This window comes from Lolium rigidum, chromosome 6 (genome assembly GCF_022539505.1).
Source record: "Lolium rigidum isolate FL_2022 chromosome 6, APGP_CSIRO_Lrig_0.1, whole genome shotgun sequence".
Taxonomy (NCBI): domain Eukaryota; kingdom Viridiplantae; phylum Streptophyta; class Magnoliopsida; order Poales; family Poaceae; genus Lolium; species Lolium rigidum.
The window spans coordinates 63,807,358-63,826,914 of record NC_061513.1 but is presented as its reverse complement, the minus strand read 5'-3'; the positions used below and the strand labels follow the sequence as shown (position 1 = coordinate 63,826,914).

Below are 19,557 nucleotides of genomic sequence, written 5' to 3'. Positions count from 1 at the left end.
AACTCGACAAGCTGCTCAAGGCAGCCTCCAAGTTATCCTTCATCTCGCTCATGTTACAACTCCTTGTTGTGCTCCATGCGTCTGCTAGCTTGTCTAAGAACTCATCGTGGGTTTCCCACATAACTTCGTACCTAAAGGGGGGGTCGCCGTAGTGCTAGTATTGTTTGCGAGGAACACACCTAAATAGTATAGGCAGGTGGCCACTGATCGTGTATCCTGCTAGATGTGACACCTGCGCTTCTAGGAACCGTGCACACCAGGTTTGGTGACGCTAGCACACGATCCAATCTCACACGGAAGAAATATCCGCTTGTGACTTTCTTCTCAAAATTCCATGGTACACCTCTATAACCAGAGTCACACAGACCGCTTAACCCAACAATTTGGCTCCAACTCCATTCATTAACACCCTTATGCTCTTCCCTATGGAGAACCTCGATGAAGTCATCAATGCAGAGGCACGGTAAGTTGTTTGACAACCATATAAATTTGAGCATATCCCACTTGTGACGCTGGTTTACCTGGGCCTCCCTGTAAACAACCGTGAGACGCCAGGGATGCGTCCCCTCTTCAATAACAATAGTATCAATATGGTACTAGCAGTAGGGTAACACTTGGAACTTTATTGAATTATTCCAGAAAGTATCAATGGCACCACTACGACCACTGCTCCCTAGCAGAGGGACGCGGAGGGGAGTGCCCTCCCTTTTTTTTTTTGCATAGGTCTTCTCACTCCCACCCTCATCGAACTACAATTTCTTACTTGCCCTTGCCTTTTCTACATGTACACTCGAACCTACAAACTCCATTACAACATCAGTGATGCCTTTGTACTTGTCTCATTTGCCACATTCTTAGTGGGAGTGCCTTCCCTCAGTCGAGCATCAGTAGACGCGCATTTACAGTTCTCACGCGTCATCAGTCCTTCCCTACATGTCCTCAATCACGAGGGACCCGACCAGCTCCTTGGCCCGATCGTCCTGCACCTCACTAGTGGAAAACGGTGGGCTTTAGCACCGGTTGAAAATGGGCTTATTTACCGGTTGGGCAACCAGTGCTAAAGGCCCCCCTTTAGCACCGGTTCAGGGGCACCATGTGGCGGCTACCGAGCGCTCGAGCGAGTACGAACCGGTGCTAAAGGGTCTGCCGCGGCAGGAACGCTGCCGCGGTAGAACCCCGCTACCGGTGCGATCTTTTTTTCAAATTATTTTCCACTCCCTCTTTTTTTTTCAGAATTTCTAATATTTTACGTTTTTCACAAGTTTAGTCTCTAACTACACTTATCTCTACTCAAATTACTTACTCATGGTCAAACTTCCCGCTCGGTCACCCATCCTTCCACTACTCCAGTACTAGCACGATTAACTTCCAAGTTCCTTTCCATCCTGCTTGCAAGTGCTTCGTGCGCATGTATGTGATATTGGTATCATATCAATCCTATTAACATGTTGGTCGATGTCATATTTCTTTATTGTTTGAATTTCAAATAATTATTTTAATAAACAAAAGTAATAATGTAATAATAATTTTGAATAAATAAATAAACATTAACTTCTTAATTTGTATTATTTCAATTTTTTAATTTTTTTCCAAACCTAAAACCTGAAAATTTGAAAATCTTATAATTTGCTAAAAGTAATAGTAATATTTATGTAGGATGCAATTATTAATTTTAATTTTCAAATAAATAAATAAATAAATATAATACTAAATTTCTAGCAAAAACTAAAATCTTCCTACTTTCATATTTTAATTTGGAATTTTGAGAATCTAAAAATTGGCTAACCGGGTAATCCCGGATGAATTCGGATGTAACTTTTTCCCACGATCATTTTAATATATTATACGTTTTTTTCGACATTGTATACAAAAGTTAATGCCATTTTACCTTTTTCAAAACTTTTTATGCAAAAAAAACAAAATTCAAATTTATTAATTTTCCGTAATAGTAGGTTGCGTAACATACAAGAATCTCAAAAGATTTTGTTTTTTGAATTTTCTATCATTTTCTTTTCTATTTTACGGAGTTAAAAAAGGCAATCCGTGGGGTGTGTGTGTGTGGAGGTGCGTGGCGAGCAGAAAAACGTTTAGCATCGGTTTGTGCTACGAACCGGTGCTGAAGGGTTCGCGCCAGACGTCAACTCTTTAGCACCGGTTCGTGGCACGAACCGGTGCTAAAGGTTCCGCACGAACCGATGCTAAAACTGTGGCCTCTCGAACCGGTGCTAATGCACCCTTTAGTCTGGGTTCGTAACCGGTCCGGTACTAATGCTCTTTAGAGCCAAAAACCAAAGCCTCTTTTTCTACTAGTGCCTCTTCCGTCCAACTTATCCTGCCTTAGACCCTGCTATTCTCGACCAGCTGACCGGTTTGTTGTGCCACCATGCAATTTCTCTTTGTTACATAGAGAAAGGAGCTATTTACCATATCCGATTGCTCCCGGTGCATGTTCGCCTGTTCTGCACACTTCCTGCTTGTGCCCTATGAAACCACAAACCGCGCAGAACTGTGTTATCTTCTCATATTTAACCCGAATGATCACTTCCTCGCCCTTTCATGTTCAATGGATACAAAGCGAGTAAGAATTTTTTGAACATCCAGCCACACCATGGTTCACACAAAATCACCTCTGTCCAGCCCTAGGTTGTTCATGTCCACCGCAACGACCTCACCGATGCTCGTATCCAACCTAATGATCAGTGCCGTCTTGCGGTATAGCTGCGACACATCGTGGATCTTTGTACATGCATGAATGCGGTTCAATTTAACCGTTTCATCATTGCTACTTCCGTCGTACTTCTGAATAAGCAGGCCATGCTCACGAGACAACCATGGCCCCTACTCCGTAAGTTTTTCAATCCCTAGGCAACCTCATTGTTTTCTTCCGATACGTCACACTGAAAAGTCGGGTAGTCAATATGCGCATCACCGCCATCCACTTCGAACCTTCCTTCAGCGACTCCATCTCATTCTTCGCCATGAACATGCCATCAATGTCCTCACCTTTCAGGTCTGAGGTTGGCTTGGACCCGGCCTGCTCCACCTTGCCACTAGCTTCCCCCTTCTCCATCACCGCTGCCATGCCTATCCAATCTCAAACCCTAAATCGACTGAAACTGTCGAGGCCGGGTAGTTGTGGGAGAGGACCAAGCCTTGGAGACGACCACTTGATCATCCTGAGCAACACACTCGCGAGGATGGGATAGATGGATCCGATCGCAAGGAAAGACACCCTCACGCCGGAGATATCAGGAGATCGCCGGAGGTGCTCTACACCCTAGTCGCCTAGTTTTTTTTTATTTGACGCGGGCTTCGGCCCGTATGCAGCCCAAACTGCCAGAGCAAATGCACGCCACGTCACCGATCCGTACCTCGTACCTGCAATAACGGTGGCCGTACCTCGTCGCTTTCCGACCAACCAGAGACGAGCACGAGGATCGTGTGCTTTCCTGCACGCAAACTCCAGCCATCAGATCTAATCGTAATCGGTAACCTCTTCCCAAACGGCAATCAGCGAACCGCCTCTCGCGCGCAGCCGGCACCTATAAATACCCACACCACCTCCTCGTTTCTCCTCACAATTCAATCCATCGCCTTCAGTTTCGAGTTCCACACAACACAGCCAAATCTTCGGAAGTTCGAAGTCGAGATGGCGCGTACGAAGCAGACCGCCCGCAAGTCCACCGGCGGCAAGGCGCCCCGGAAGCAGCTCGCCTCCATTGTTCGTCCTCGTCCCCTCTCCCCTCCCTATCTTTCTGCACGCTAGCTGTTGCGGTTTCGACGGTTGCTAATTTCGCGTGTTCTAATTTCAGGCGGCGAGGAAGTCAGCCCCGACCACCGGCGGCGTGAAGAAGCCCCACCGCTACAGGCCCGGCACGGTGGCGCTCCGGGAGATCCGCAAGTACCAGAAGAGCACGGACCTGCTCATCCGCAAGCTTCCGTTCCAGCGCCTGGTGCGGGAGATCGCGCAGGACTTCAAGACGGACCTCCGCTTCCAGAGCCACGCCGTGCTCGCGCTCCAGGAGGCCGCCGAGGCATACCTCGTCGGACTTTTCGAGGACACCAACTTGTGCGCCATCCACGCCAAGCGCGTCACCATCATGCCCAAGGACATCCAGCTCGCCCGCCGCATCCGGGGAGAACGCGCCTAATTCTAGCCCTAGCTAGCATGCATGGTCCGCGATGAGGGTGCCGTTCTGGCTGTTTGATTAGCTTCTGGTTTTAATTAGTTCGTGTTAGATAGATCGTGATATAGGAAAGCTCGACATTTGTAAATGAAACTACTATTCCACATTTCAATATCAGGATACCAGAGGATTCGATTATTTTCTGGCTATTGTCTATTTGTGTGCTGTTTGTAATCAAATAGCCAATGGCTGAATGTATACATTTACGCAATTATATTGCTGAAGCATACGTTTCTACTTAATTATAAACGGTGCATGCAGTCAGTTCCAGCTAATACAGAGTTTAGATGTCGTACAGGTTGGACGCTCAAACTAGTTAGATCAGTTAATTGTGATGTGTCGTGGATTCATCACTATCTTCAATTGTGTATGGGAGGGATGCCTCCCAGGAGGTGTATGTTGGGGAAGAGGTGTCTCCCCAACACACCGGCCCCTTCAGCCTGTATATAAGTGGATCTCCCACATTGCAATGAAACATGAGAATCATTTGCTCCATTCCTTGTGTCTCTTCATTCTATACTATAACACGTTATTAGCACATAGACTCTACCGAGAGCATTTGGCCTAATCTGAGAAACAATGTCCGGCGAAGCAAGTCATTCGTAGCCGCTGTTTGGAAGAAGAATCGGATCTTCAGAAAAATTATTGTGCGGCGGCGCAAGTCATTGCCATCCATGAAGCCGTTCTAACGACAAATCAATCAGCACATTTACTATTTGAATTTTGTCCGTTTGTGTCAATCAATGATCTAAGAGTTGTTTCATCAAATTAAGCACATGTACAAGAACAACCAGAATAGAAACTACCTTGATGGACGGCGAGCGCTGGATGGATTAGCAAGGACTCATCGTTGCTCCAGGGCAAACAAAATTAATTGCCATCGGTTTAATAATTAGCCCGCATGGATTGTTTCTCGTTTCCGCTGAAACAGATGAACTAATCTGTACGTTTTTTTTTTTTTTTTTGCGATGAACAGGGAGTTTTATTAACTTAAAACAATATGATCCTTTACAAGCAGCTCATCAATACACGGGGGAGCCTCAAGCCGCAATACCGCGGCTACCGCACCCCTCTTAGCTAATTGCGCGAGCTCATGAGCCATTCTATTACTCTCCCTATTCGTATTACAAAACACGACATTACGAAAAGTACGACTAAGTTGTTTAATCTCCAGTAGAATGGGCCCAAAACGAGACCGATCTCTCGAACTAATCTGTACGTTTTTCCTCTTTCGATCAGCAGAACACGGCAGCGTCCGCAACGGAGGACACCAGCCCGCGGCGGCACTCATCGTGGCGGCAACAACCGTTCGCGGTGCAGCAGTGCTCCTACACGCGGAGGCGTCTACCAGCGCGACGGTTTTCTTCCTGGCCGCTGACTCGTCCGCCTGAGTCGTTGAAGCGAAACCGACGACGCTCTCTGTGGCAGCCTGTTCGTCGTGCAGAAAAGCAGCGATGTCTTCCTGGCTCGCAGTGCCTCATGGTCGTCGTTGCGCTTGCCTGCGACCATGATTCCTGGCGTAGCGTGACCGCGACAGCCGACGGCAGCATGGCGCCCTGCGTGGCTGACGTTTCGCCAAAGCAGCAGCGGGTTTTCCCTCTTGGGGAATTGGTAACCGCACCAAACGGAGATTAGGATTTTCTTATCCTTTGTCTGATTTTACAAATCAGCCTCTGAGTTCTTTAATAATTCTGTGAAGTCCATGGAATTTCTGGTTTTATCCCAGATTTTTCATATGTTGAGACTTACAGAAATTGCAATCGAGTCTCGTTGGAATCTTGCCGTTTTCAGCAGTTTGACCATTAGGTTACTGTTATTTGCGAGACTTTAGAGCAAATATACAGGATAAACCATTGTGTCCTGCTGAATTACATAATAATAAATTATACATCATTTTACACATGTAAAATGATGTGTGTATTACATCAGTAATAATATGGTGGCTCCATTATTCTTGTAGAATATGGAATTTGCTTGCAAATTTGGAAAACATCAGGTAGCAAAGTGTATGACACTTGCATAACTATATCAAGATTATACTTGTCAATTAGAAGGTAATTGATATGTGGCATCTACTACTTAACTGTAGATTATGCACCGTTACCTTAAGGTCAAATTATGTCATTATGACATAATGATCCCTTCAATTTTACACACAACTTATGGATTGCATGATGGCAATGAATTTATTTCGTTCTCAACTGCGAGGTCTACACCGCCATGCGGTGATTACCTTCAATGTGTTTTAATTAACACAAGGTTGAAAAAGCTCCATAAGAGTGAGGTCTACACTTGTTGCGGTCAGAAACCCACCGGCGGGCAGCGACGGGCAACACCGTAGAGCCGGGAATCTCCCAGGACTGCGGCTGGCCCTGGTCCCTCCGAGCGACGGCCCGCAAAGCCTTCTGCACACACGTCCGATGCTGATGCAAGGGCGTGCCACCTGACCTATACCTGGTCCGGAAGGTGTTGGATGATGCCTCGCTTAATTTCCGCATGGCGTACACGTAAACGTTAAATACGAGCCTCGATCGGCTCTCGGGTTGTCCTCCGAATCGGCTCAAAGAGCCGATCCACCCATGATGCGTACGAGGTGTACGATCGGATGGTGGTCCTGCTTGATCAAGATAAAGCTAAAACGACCTACTACGATTTGGGGTTTTCACCGCATAATCGGAACATCCTACTCGTGATCGAGCCTCGCGGCCATGCACGGTGATCGTAAACCGACCCTACACAAGGCCTAAAAACCAACACGAAGTTGATCCTCGGAACATCCTGTCTAGGGCTAGCAAACTACACCCTACGCGCCACTGGATCCTTCAACCCGTTTGTAAGGCCTAACAATGCAGATATTAAACTAATCCTTGAGGAACAAGGAGCAACCATAACGGATCGGATCTACTAAACAATGATCAAGCGGGGTGCCGCCCTTACACCCAAGATAGGCGTAAGGGCGGCTAGATGCCTAAGGGTTGCACGACGATAGCATATGATACGAGGAACAATGCTAACCCTAAAACATCTATGATAACTACGTTGCTCGCCATCAAAAAGACTTCAGTACGAGCAACGCATGAACGACAAATAAACGTATGCTGCCTAGATCGCAAGATGCGATCTAGGCAGCATGGTGCTTACCCGGAAGAAACCCTCGAGACGGGGGAGTTGGCGATGCGCCGAGATTGGTTTGTGGTGAACGTTGATTGTTGTTTATTTCATAAACCCTAGATACATATTTATAGTCCCGGGGACTTTCTAATTCAGGCATGCACCTAACCGTGCACGGGTTAAACTCTAACTTCTAAACGACACGTATCCTACTATGTTACAGATACACGGGCAAACTAGCCCAAACTTGGTATACAAGGCCGATTCATGTATTCCTTCTATATATATTCTTCAAGCCCATCTCCAATCGCGGCCCACCTCTCGACCCGGTCAAATTCCGGTGATAACACATGCCCCCTGGTTTTGGAAATGACATTTCCAAAATCATTACGCTTTTCTTTCGTCGGGTCATGTCGTGGCAGAGCAGAACTGCCGCAGTATCCTTCATCACGATGCCTTGCCTCTTCCACTTCTCCGCGTGGCCTGCGAAATTTTTTTTCTGTTGGGCACCACTTCCTCGGAAACTGATGTGGCATTGAATCTCCACTATATCCCCTTTTATTTAACCGTTCCAAACAGTTTGCTTCTCCCTCATCCTCCTCGCATTAGCACCCAAAAAACCCTCCTGCGCCACCATGTCTTCTTCCTCCTCTTCCTCTTCCGTTCTTTCCAATTGGTCTTCCTCCTCCCGCGAGACGCCGGAGGACATACGCGCGCCAGAAGAATGGGACCAGGAGGACCACGCCTCCTCCGTCGCGGTCCGAGGACGACAAGTCCTTGACCAGCGGGGATGAAGATCTCCGAGTTCCTCGCCGATGGGGAACCGGAATCGAAAGCGAGGATGACTTGTTCCCCGGGACGGCTGCCCCTCTTCGAAGAAGAGGAGGAGGAAGACGACGACGACTCCCTCGAGGGCTACCCGCCGGCGAAACGCCTCCGCATGTGGTGGGACGACGACGACAGCGATGATGACGAGGAGGATGAAGCTCCCGTAGAGGGCTACGGGAGCAGCGACGAGGAGCCCACCGGCAGTAGTGCCGATGAGAGCTCCGAGGATGATGACGAGGGCAGCGACGGCCCGTAGATAGGATCTACTAGTGTAGGCCTAGTAGTAGCAGATTGGTCAACAGACCCTTCTTTTGTTCTTCCTTCCTTGAGCAATCGGCTCTTTCTTTGTAAGAAATCTTGTTTATCAATGAAGAATCTCTCCCAATTTGATTTTGCCGATTTCCTTCATGCTAATTTAGCCGATCATCACTTAGCCAATGCTCAATGAACCGATGGCAACGCATCGGTCTCTCATAATCCGTCCTTCATCTCTTCGACCACGGGGTGATCGCGGACTTGGTCAAAACTCAATAAGCCGATGTCAGCGCATCAAGCCCTCATGATCTATCCTTCATCTTTTCGACCAATGAGTTTGAGTTCTGCTGGATCACCACCCTTGACGAAAATCGCGACGCAGGACTAGCCGATGGCCACCCGGTCGGCTTTCAAAACAGAGCATCCACCGGGCCAGCTGCCCCCGAGTCTCAGTCAAGGCGAAACAGAGACGAGGACACGCAATTCAGACAAATGGACCTGGGCTCGATCATGTCTGAGAGAACTACCATGCAGAGCCAGCCAGAGTCGATCACCCCTCCTCCGTTGAAATAGAACTCCTCTGACACAGAGCTGGAGGTCCTTGTGTTTTACACATGCCACTGGTAGATCCCATGAAATTTGTGCTAGAGTCGATGGCCATGCATCGGCTTTGTTCCTTATGAATTTTTTTTTTTAACGGGCCGATTTTTCTATCGGCCCCCAATTTTTCTATCGGCCCCCAATGTTTCACTGCACATGTATCGCACATGTTCATCCGATTAGGTGCCCCTCGAGCCGATTCTGCCAGGGAACTGCTGAAATCGGCTCTGTGGTTAGCCAAGGCGCTATATGTGAACGTCGGCTCTGTTAGGACCAGTGTGGATTTCTTCCAATCTCATCAGCCGACGCAAACCCATTGCCCATTGGATCGACGTTGAACCCAGGCAGAATGAATGGTGAAGATAATTTTGGCCGATTGCTGGAATCGGCCTCCACGTTGCTTGCTCGATGAAGGTTTTTGCAATGTTCCTCCATAAATCCTTGGGGCCGATCACCTGGATCGGCATTGCCACGTTCGTCCATCGATGTTGCTTTTGTTATACGGTCAGGCCGGTGGATAAAACCAGCCTAACCCCGTCCTTTGTCACGTCGATGCGCTCGCAGTCGTCCAAATTGATGCCTGAGAGTGGCTCTTGGCCTGATGTCTCCCAAACGTTCATGCCAGCCGTTGAAATCTCGGTCGAATCATCTGCGTGGACGACTTCTACTTCATCTCCATCCCACTGTATTAGGCATTGGTGCATCGTGGATGGAATGCAACAGTTGGCGTGGATCCAATCTCTCCCTAGTAGGACAGCATAGGAGCTCTTGCTGTCGACAATAAAGAACATCGTAGGGACGGTTTTCCTTCCTACGGTCAGATCCACGTTCAGAACACCTTGTGCGTCAGATGCTTGGCCGTTGAAATCTCTCAGCGTCACATTGGTCTTGATCAGATCCGAGCTAGAGCGTCCCAACCGACGTAGCATGGAGTATGGCATAATGTTAACTGCCGCTCCGGTGTCCACCAACATCTTGTTGACAGGCTGCCCATTGATGTAACCTCGTAAGTACAGGGCCTTCGGATGCATGTAGCTTCTCTCTCGTGGCTTCTCAAAGATGACCGGCCGTGGGCCGCAGTCAAGTTGTGCCACAGTGTGCTTCGTCTAATCCTCGGAGCACTAAACTCCGTTGGAAGGATGAAGACCATGTTTGTGCCAGCCGATGTCTCATCATCGGCTTTCTTTTGTCCGGGGCGCCACTCTTTCCTTTGTGGCCGACCTTCTTCGTCCGTGGTTCGCTGAATTTTAGCGGCCGGATCAGGCCGCGCCTTCCTCAACGTGTGCAGTATAACCTTTCAGCCTTCCTCCAACCCACGTAGACGCTGAACCCTTCGCTTTTGGGAACGGCCGAGCCCATCGAGGCACCACCTTGGCCGATGATACTTGTCTTCTTCTTCATCATCGTCCTCTAGTTCCTCGAGATCTTCCACCCGAGCGGACTCAGCATGCTTGTTCCGAGGCGGGAGAGGCCCTAGACGTTTGAACACGGACACGTTAGCTGCATCCTTCTTCTTTTGTTTACATTCTCGGCAGTTGCCGATTGTAGGCAATCGGCTCATTCCTGAATCCCAGCAAGTAGTCCGAAGAAGGGGCAGTCCCAGTGCCTATCCACGTCGTCTTGCTCCCTCGACTTTTCCTTGGCGTGGCGCTCATATCGCTCCTCGTCGCGATCATGCCGACGACGTCTCCGTCGTCCCTAGCCGTACGATCTTTTTCATCATCGTCGTTGTATCGCCGGCGTTGGTCGTATTGACCCACATACTTGTTGAGGAGGTGATCGGAGAGAGGTCGCTGATATCTTACGTTCCTCACTTCTCCCTCTCGTGATGTAGCGCTTGCCATCGTGACGGAGCCGATCGCGTGGAGCGGCTTCCTCTCGTGTCCTTGCTATGAGAGCAGCCTGCCCTCATCTCCATCCTTACCGCGAGTGGTGCCCAGGTCCTACCATGTTGATATTGCACGAGAAATCTGGCCGGCACCCTCCATGGTAAGTATACTCCACCATGTTAACGGCGGGGAAGGGGTGTGTGTCGACCTTCATGGCGTACTGGCTGAAAATTAGCCGCCCTTGTTCTATCGCCATTTGGACCTGTTGACGCCACACCTCGCAATCGTTGGTGGCGTGGGTGAACGTGTTATGCCATTTGCGAGATGGCTTTCCGTTCAGCTCTTGCACCGTGGGGATCTTGTGGCCTTCGGGTAACTTTAGCCGCTTCTCCTTGAGTAAGAGGTCGAAAATCTGCTCAGCTTTGGTCACGTCGAAGTCAAACCCTTTTGGAGGACCTTGTGGCTTAACCCACTTACGTGGACACGGGGCTTGCCCCCGAGTCCATTCAGCCACTGCTACCTCTTGATCTCCCGCAAAGCACCTTCATCTCCATCCGCCTCAACCAGGACCACCGCACGCTTGAATTTATCCCGGTAAACATCCGGGTGGCGCCGTTCATATGCCGACGCTTTCGCACCATGTGCGCTAGTGAAGGGTAGTCTCGCTTGGGAGGCCACGTCCTTGATCGATGATGAGAGACCCACCACCGCCAACTCGATCGCTTCTTTTCACTTACATGAACCGAATAGCATCGGTTCCTAACGGTCCCGAAGCGCCGGACGTATTCCGCCACCGTTTCCCGCGCTTCGTCGTATTTGTGCTAGATCGGCAATACCAGCCTCGGAAGCCTCCGAGTGATACCGTATGTGGAACTCGTTCTTCCAACCGCTTCCAAGTCCGGATTGAGTTTGGTGGCAGCGATGTGTACCACCCAAAAGCCGATCCTGTGAGGGACCGTGCGAAGAACCTCACACGCAGCTCGTCCGATGCCGAGATCGTGCCTCAGCTGTGCCAAATATCGGCTCACATGCTCGATGGAGCTGGAACCATCTGATCCACTAAACTTTGTGAAGTCAGGGAGCCGATATTTGGGTGGTAGCAGGATCAATTCGTACTCGTTGGGGTACGGCTTGGTATAGCCGATTGTCCTCCTTTTCGGCATCATGCCGAACTGGTCTTTCAGAATTGTACAAATCTGATCCGCGGTGATGGCTGCAGGCGTCGAACTCTGGAGGTTCGCCGGGGTGGCATACTTAGCCAGCCATGCTTGCTTTTCCAGCTCTGAGCCAACTGCAGGAGCTGAGCTCTGGAGGTTTGTCGGAGTGGCGTACTTAGCCAGCCACGTCTGCTTCTCAAGATCTCTTCCCGAAACTCCTCCCCGCCGTTCCGGAAGTCCCCGCCGTTGCGGCCTGGTTTGAGAGCGCCCAGCCTACCGCAGCCCAGCACGTATGCGCACGTGTATCCGTGCGGGATCTCCTTAGGCGCCTCATGCAAGAATTGGTAGTCACTAGGGTCACCACCGATCTTGTAGACGACGTATGCCGATGAATTCGGCACTTCGGGTGCTGCCAACGCGAACGGCAGCGGTGGACGGGACTGGAGTGGCATCTTGATGGCGTGTATTTCACACGTTCGTTGGGGAACCCCAAGAGGAAGGTATGATGCGCACATCAGCAAGTTTTCCCTCAGAAAGAAACCAAGGTTTATCGAACCAGGAGGAGCCAAGAAGCACGTTGAAGGTTGATGGCGGCGGGATGTAGTGCGGCGCAACACCGGAGATTCCGGCGCCAACGTGGAACCCGCACAACACAACCAAAGTACTTTGCCCCAACGAAACGAGTGAGGTTGTCAATCTCACCGGCTTGTCTGTAACAAAGGATTAACCGAATTGTGTGGAAGATGATTGTTTGCAGAGAAAACAGTAAAAACAAGTATTGCAGCAGATTTGTATTTCAGTATTAAAACAATGGACCGGGGTCCACAGTTCACTAGAGGTGTCTCTCCCATAAGATAAAAGCATGTTGGGTGAACAAATTACAATCGGGCAATTGACAAATAGAGAGGGAATAACAATGCACATACATGTCATGATAAGTATAGTGAGATTTAATTGGGCATTACGACAAAGTACATAGACCGCCATCCAACTGCATCTATGCCTAAAAAGTCCACCTTCAGGTTATCGTCCGAACCCCCTCCGGTATTAAGTTGCAAAGCAACAGTACAATTGCATTAAGTATGGTGCGTAATGTAATCAATAACTACATCCTCGGACATAGCATCAATGTTTTATCCCTAGTGGCAACAAAGACAACACAACCTTAGAACTTTCTCACATCGTCCGTGTGTCAATGCAGGCATGAACCCACTATCGAGCATAAATACTCCCTCTTGGAGTTACTAGCATCAACTTGGCCGAGCCTCTACTAATAACGGAGAGCATGCAAGATCATAAACAACACATATGCAATAACTTGATAATTAACATAACATGGTATTCTCTATCCATCGGATCCCGACAAACACAACATAGAGTATTACAGATAGATGATCTTGATCATGTTAGGCAGCTCACAAGATCCAACAATGAAGCACAATGAGGAGAAGACAACCATCTAGCTACTGCTATGGACCCATAGTCCAGGGGTGAACTACTCACTCATCACTCCGGAGGCGACCATGGCGGTGTAGAGTCCTCCGGGAGATGAATCCCCTCTCCAGCAGGGTGCCGGAGGAGATCTCCATAATCCCCCGAGATGGGATTGGCGGCGGCGGCGTCTCGGAAGGTTTTCCGTATCGTGGTTTTTCGCATCGTGGGTTTCGCGACGGAGGCTTTAAGTAGGCGGAAGGGCGTAGTCGGAGGGCCGACGAGGGGCCCACACCACAGGGCGGCGCGGGCCCCCCCTTGGCCGCGCCGCCTTGTGGTGTCGCCACCTCGTGGCCCCACTTCGTATGCTCTTCGGTCTTCTTGAAGGTTCGTGGCAAAATAGGCCCCTGGGTCTTGATTTCGTCCAATTCCGAGAATATTTCGTTACTAGGATTTCTGAAACCAAAAACATCGAAAACAAAGAATCGGCACTTCGGCATCTTGTTAATAGGTTAGTTCCGTAAAATGCACGAATATGACATAAAGTGTGCATAAAACATGTAGGTATCATCAATAATATGGCATGGAACATAAGAAATTATCGATATGTCGGAGACGTATCAAGCATCCCCAAGCTTAGTTCTGCTCGTCCCGAGCAGGTAAAAAGATAACAAAGATAATTTCTGAAGTGACATGCCATCATAACCTTGATCATACTATTTGTAAACATATGTAATGAATGCAGCGATCAAAACAATGGTAATGACATGAGTAAACAAGTGAATCATAAAGCAAAGACTTTTCATGAATAGTACTTCAAGACAAGTATTAATAAGTCTTGCATAAGAGTTAACTCATAAAGCAATAAATCAAAGTAAAGGTATTGAAGCAACACAAAGGAAGATTAAGTTTCAGCGGTTGCTTTCAACTTGTAACATGTATATCTCATGGATAATTGTCAACATAGAGTAATATAACAAGTGCAATATGCAAGTATGTAGGAATCAATGCACAGCTCACACAAGTGTTTGCTTCTTGAGGTGGAGAGAGATAGGTGAACCGACTCAACATAAAAGTAAAAAGAATGGTCCTTCAAAGAGGAAAGCATCGATTGCTATATTTGTGCTAGAGCTTTTATTTTGAAAACATGAAACAATTTTGTCAACGGTAGTAATAAAGCATATGAGTTATGTAAATTATATCTTACAAGTTGCAAGCCTCATGCATAGTATACTAATAGTGCCCGCACCTTGTCCTAATTAGCTTGGACTACCGGATCTTTGCAATGCACATGTTTTAACCAAGTGTCACAATGGGGTACCTCCATGCCGCCCGTACAAAGGTCTAAGGAGAAAGCTCGCATTTTGGATTTCTCGCTTTTGATTATTCTCAACTTAGACATCCATACCGGGACAACATGGACAACAGATAATGGACTCCTATTTAATGCATAAGCATGTGGCAACAATTATTATTCTCATATGAGATTGAGGATATGTGTCCAAAACTGAAACTTCCACCATGATTCATGGCTTTAGTTAGCGGCCCAATGTTCTTCTCTAACAATATGCATGCTCCAACCATTAAGGTGGTAGATCTCTCTTACTTCGGACAAGACGGACATGCATAGCAACTCACATGATATTCAACAAAGAATAGTTGATGGCGTCCCCTGAAACATGGTTATCGCACAACAAGCAACTTAATAAGAGATAAAGTGCATAAGTACATATTCAATACCACAATAGTTTTTAAGCTATTTGTCCCATGAGCTATATATTGCAAAGGTGAATGATGGAATTTTAAAGGTAGCACTCAAGCAATTTACTTTGGAATGGCGGATAAATACCATGTAGTAGGTAGGTATGGTGGACACAAATGGCATAGTGGTTGGCTCAAGGATTTTGGATGCATGAGAAGTATTTCCTCTCGATACAAGGTTTAGGCTAGCAAGGTTATTTGAAACAAACACAAGGATGAACGGTGCAGCAAAACTCACATAAAAGACATATTGTAAACATCATAAGACTCTACACCGTCTTCCTTGTTGTTCAAAACTCAATACTAGATATTATCTAGACTCTAGAGAAACCAAATATGCAAACCAAATTAGCAAGCTCTAAGTGTTTCTTCATTAATGGGTGCAAAGTGTATGATGCAAGAGCTTAAACATGAGCACAACAATTGCCAAGTATCAAATTATCCAAGACATTTTAGAATTACTACATGTAGCATTTTCCAATTCCAACCATATAACAATTTAACGAAGAAGAAACTTCGCCATGAATACTATGAGTAGAGCCTAAGGACATACTTGTCCATATGCTACAGCGGAGCGTGTCTCTCTCCCATAAAGTGAATGCTAGGATCCATTTTATTCAAACAAAACAAAAAACAAAAACAAAAACAAACCGACGCTCCAAGCAAAGCACATAAGATGTGACGGAATAAAAATATAGTTTCGGGGAGGAACCCGATAATGTTGTCGATGAAGAAGGGGATGCCTTGGGCATCCCCAAGCTTAGACGCTTGAGTCTTCTTATAATATGCAGGGGTGAACCACCGGGGCATCCCCAAGCTTAGAGCTTTCACTCTTCTTGATCATATTGCATCATACTCCTCTCTTGATCCTTGAAAACTTCCTCCACACCAAACTCGAAACAACTCATTAGAGGGTTAGTGCACAATAAAAATTAACATGTTCAGAGGTGACACAATCATTCTTAACACTTCTGGACATTGCATAAAGCTACTGGACATTAATGGATCAAAGAAATTCATCCAACATAGCGAAAGAGGCAATGCGAAATAAAAGGCAGAATCTGTCAAAACAGAACAGTCCGTAAAGATGGATTTTATTAGGCCACCAGACTTGCTCAAATGAAAATGCTCAAATTGAATGAAAGTTGCGTACGTATCTGAGGATCATGCACGTAAATTGGCTTAATTTTCTGAGCTACCTACAGGGAGGTAGACCCAGATTCGTGACAGCAAAGAAATCTGGAACTGCGCAGTAATCCAAATCTAGTACTTACTTTACTATCAAAGACTTTACTTGGCACAACAAAACTCAAAATTAAGATAAGGAGAGGTTGCTACAGTAGTAAACAACTTCCAAGACTCAAATATAAAACAAAAATACTGTAGTAAAAACATGGGTTGTCTCCCATAAGCGCTTTTCTTTAACGCCTTTCAGCTAGGCGCAGAAAGTGTAACTCAAGTGTTATCAAAGGGTGGAGCATTGATATCATAAGCTCCCCCATTTGCAGTGGTACTAGGGGCTTTGTCAATTTTAGGCCTATAATAATATTTCTTTGGTTTAGGCACTTTAGAGGCATACATAAACTTTTGCTCCTTTCCCACATAAGCTTTCTCTCTAAACTGTAAAGATGAAAAGGTTGTACCCAAGGTTCCCATAGCTCTTTCAAGTTCGCCAATCCTATTAATTTGATTATAATGTTCAACACAAGTTCCTAGGACACTAATTCTTTCATCAATTCCTCCTAAGGATTTATCAAGTTTATCAGTTTTGACAAGTAACATCTCCAACTTAGTTTCAACACTAAAATTTTTCTCTATGGTTTCCAATTTTTTCATAACATCCTCAAGGGAGGTTTCAATTTTAATTTCATTAACAGGTGGTGTTCCAAATAAACTCTCAATAATGCAACTAGCTTCTAAAGCGGGAGCACCTAGGAAGTTACCTCCCGCGAGACAATCAAGAACATATCTATTCCAGCTAGAGATACCAACATAAAAATTCCCGAGTAGGATAGTGGTGGAGTGTTTCTTAGTGCACCTATTATGGGCATCACTAATTCTATACCAAGCATCTTTTAAACATTCTCCTCCTTGTTGCTTAAATGAACGAACTTCAACTTCAGGATTACTCATTTTAGCGAGTAGTAAATAAAGCAAACTAGATAAAGTAAATGCAAGTAAACTAATTTTTTTTGTGTTTTTGATATAGCAAACAAGATAGTAAATAAAGTAAAACTAGCAACTAATTTTTTTGTGTTTTGATATAATGCAGCAAACAAAGTAGTAAATAAAATAAAGCAAGACAAAAACAAAGTAAAGAGATTGGGAAGTGGAGACTCCCCTTGCAACAGTGTCTTGATCTCCCCGGCAACGGCGCCATAAAATATGCTTGATGACGTGTATTTCACACGTTCGTTGGGGAACCCCAAGAGGAAGGTATGATGCGCACAGCAGCAAGTTTTCCCTCAGAAAGAAACCAAGGTTTATCGAACCAGGAGGAGCCAAGAAGCACGTTGAAGGTTGATGGCGGCGGGATGTAGTGCGGCGCAACACCGGAGATTCCGGCGCCAACGTGGAACCCGCACAACACAACCAAAGTACTTTGCCCCAACGAAACAGTGAGGTTGTCAATCTCACCGGCTTGCTGTAACAAAGGATTAACCGAATTGTGTGGAAGATGATTGTTTGCAGAGAAAACAGTAAAAACAAGTATTGCAGCAGATTTGTATTTCAGTATTAAAACAATGGACCGGGGTCCACAGTTCACTAGAGGTGTCTCTCCCATAAGATAAAAGCATGTTGGGTGAACAAATTACAGTCGGGCAATTGACAAATAGAGAGGGAATAACAATGCACATACATGTCATGATAAGTATAGTGAGATTTAATTGGGCATTACGACAAAGTACATAGACCGCCATCCAACTGCATCTATGCCTAAAAAGTCCACCTTCAGGTTATCGTCCGAACCCCCTCCGGTATTAAGTTGCAAAGCAATAGACAATTGCATTAAGTATGGTGCGTAATGTAATCAATAACTACATCCTCGGACATAGCATCAATGTTTTATCCCTAGTGGCAACAAGCACAACACAACCTTAGAACTTTCTGTCACTGTCCCAGGTGTCAATGCAGGCATGAACCCACTATCGAGCATAAATACTCCCTCTTGGAGTTACTAGCATCAACTTGGCCAGAGCCTCTACTAATAACGGAGAGCATGCAAGATCATAAACAACACATATGCAATAACTTGATAATTAACATAACATGGTATTCTCTATCCATCGGATCCCGACAAACACAACATAGAGTATTACAGATAGATGATCTTGATCATGTTAGGCAGCTCAGAAGATCCAACAATGAAGCACAATGAGGAGAAGACAACCATCTAGCTACTGCTATGGACCCATAGTCCAGGGGTGAACTACTCACTCATCACTCCGGAGGCGACCATGGCGGTGTAGAGTCCTCCGGGAGATGAATCCCCTCTCCGGCAGGGTGCCGGAGGAGATCTCCGAATCCCCCGAGATGGGATTGGCGGCGGCGGCGTCTCGGAAGGTTTTCCGTATCGTGGTTTTTCGCATCGGGGGTTTCGCGACGGAGGCTTTAAGTAGGCGGAAGGGCAGAGTCGGAGGGCCGACGAGGGGCCCACACCACGGGCGGCGCGGCCCCTCCTTGGCCGCGCCGCCTTGTGGTGTCGCCACCTCGTGGCCCCACTTCGTATGCTCTTCGGTCTTCTGGAAGGTTCGTGGCAAAATAGGCCCCCGGGTCTTGATTTCGTCCAATTCCGAGAATATTTCGTTACTAGGATTTCGAAACCAAAAACAGCGAAAAACACAGAATCGGCACTTCGGCATCTTGTTAATAGGTTAGTTCCAGAAAATGCACGAATATGACATAAAGTGTGCATAAAACATGTAGGTATCATCAATAATATGGCATGGAACATAAGAAATTATCGATACGTCGGAGACGTATCACATCTCTCCTTGGTAAGTCCCCAGAGCTGGTCCTAACGGAGAATACCGATGGCTCATGATTTCCTGGATCACGCGCAGAGCGACACGTTCCAAAGTGTTCACCAGGCTCTCAGAGTGGCGGTGCAGCGAATGAGCCACCATGAAGTTGATCTCCTAACGCAGCCGACTCGGTGCGTTCTTCCGACGGGGCGGACAGGTCCACTCCATCGAGCGCGCCAGGTGAGAACCCTTTCCACCCGATGCCATGTGAGCGGGTTCTCGTGAAAAGAGCCGATGAGGTCGGCTTCGAGGACTGCCTTGATCTCGTCATGCTTCTTTTGAGCTCTTCGGCCGATCCTCGTACTTGACCGGAGTGCCTTCAGCCATCTCGGATGTAGATGGCGATGCGGTTGATGTCGAAGATTGTCCCACC

At 47.0% G+C, this 19,557-nt stretch overlaps 1 protein-coding gene across 1 annotated transcript; it reads left to right on the top strand.

Annotated features, from left to right (window-relative positions):
• Positions 1–3,599: 3,599 nt before the first annotated feature.
• On the top strand, positions 3,600–4,275 carry LOC124665829 (histone H3.3-like). Its single transcript, XM_047203197.1, has 2 exons — positions 3,600–3,721; positions 3,813–4,275. The coding sequence occupies exons 1-2, from the start codon at positions 3,650–3,652 to the stop codon at positions 4,149–4,151; spliced, it is 411 nt and encodes a 136-aa protein (XP_047059153.1). The 5' UTR covers positions 3,600–3,649; the 3' UTR covers positions 4,152–4,275.
• Positions 4,276–19,557: the final 15,282 nt, after the last annotated feature.

Bases quoted from the DNA above. Each gene is read 5' to 3' on its own strand.
- LOC124665829 (XM_047203197.1), top strand. From the start codon at position 3,650: ATGGCGCGTACGAAGCAGACCGCCCGCAAGTCCACCGGCGGCAAGGCG. The intron at 3,722-3,812 runs GTTCGTCCTCGT...TTCTAATTTCAG, and splicing joins GGAAGCAGCTCGCCTCCATT to GCGGCGAGGAAGTCAGCCCC.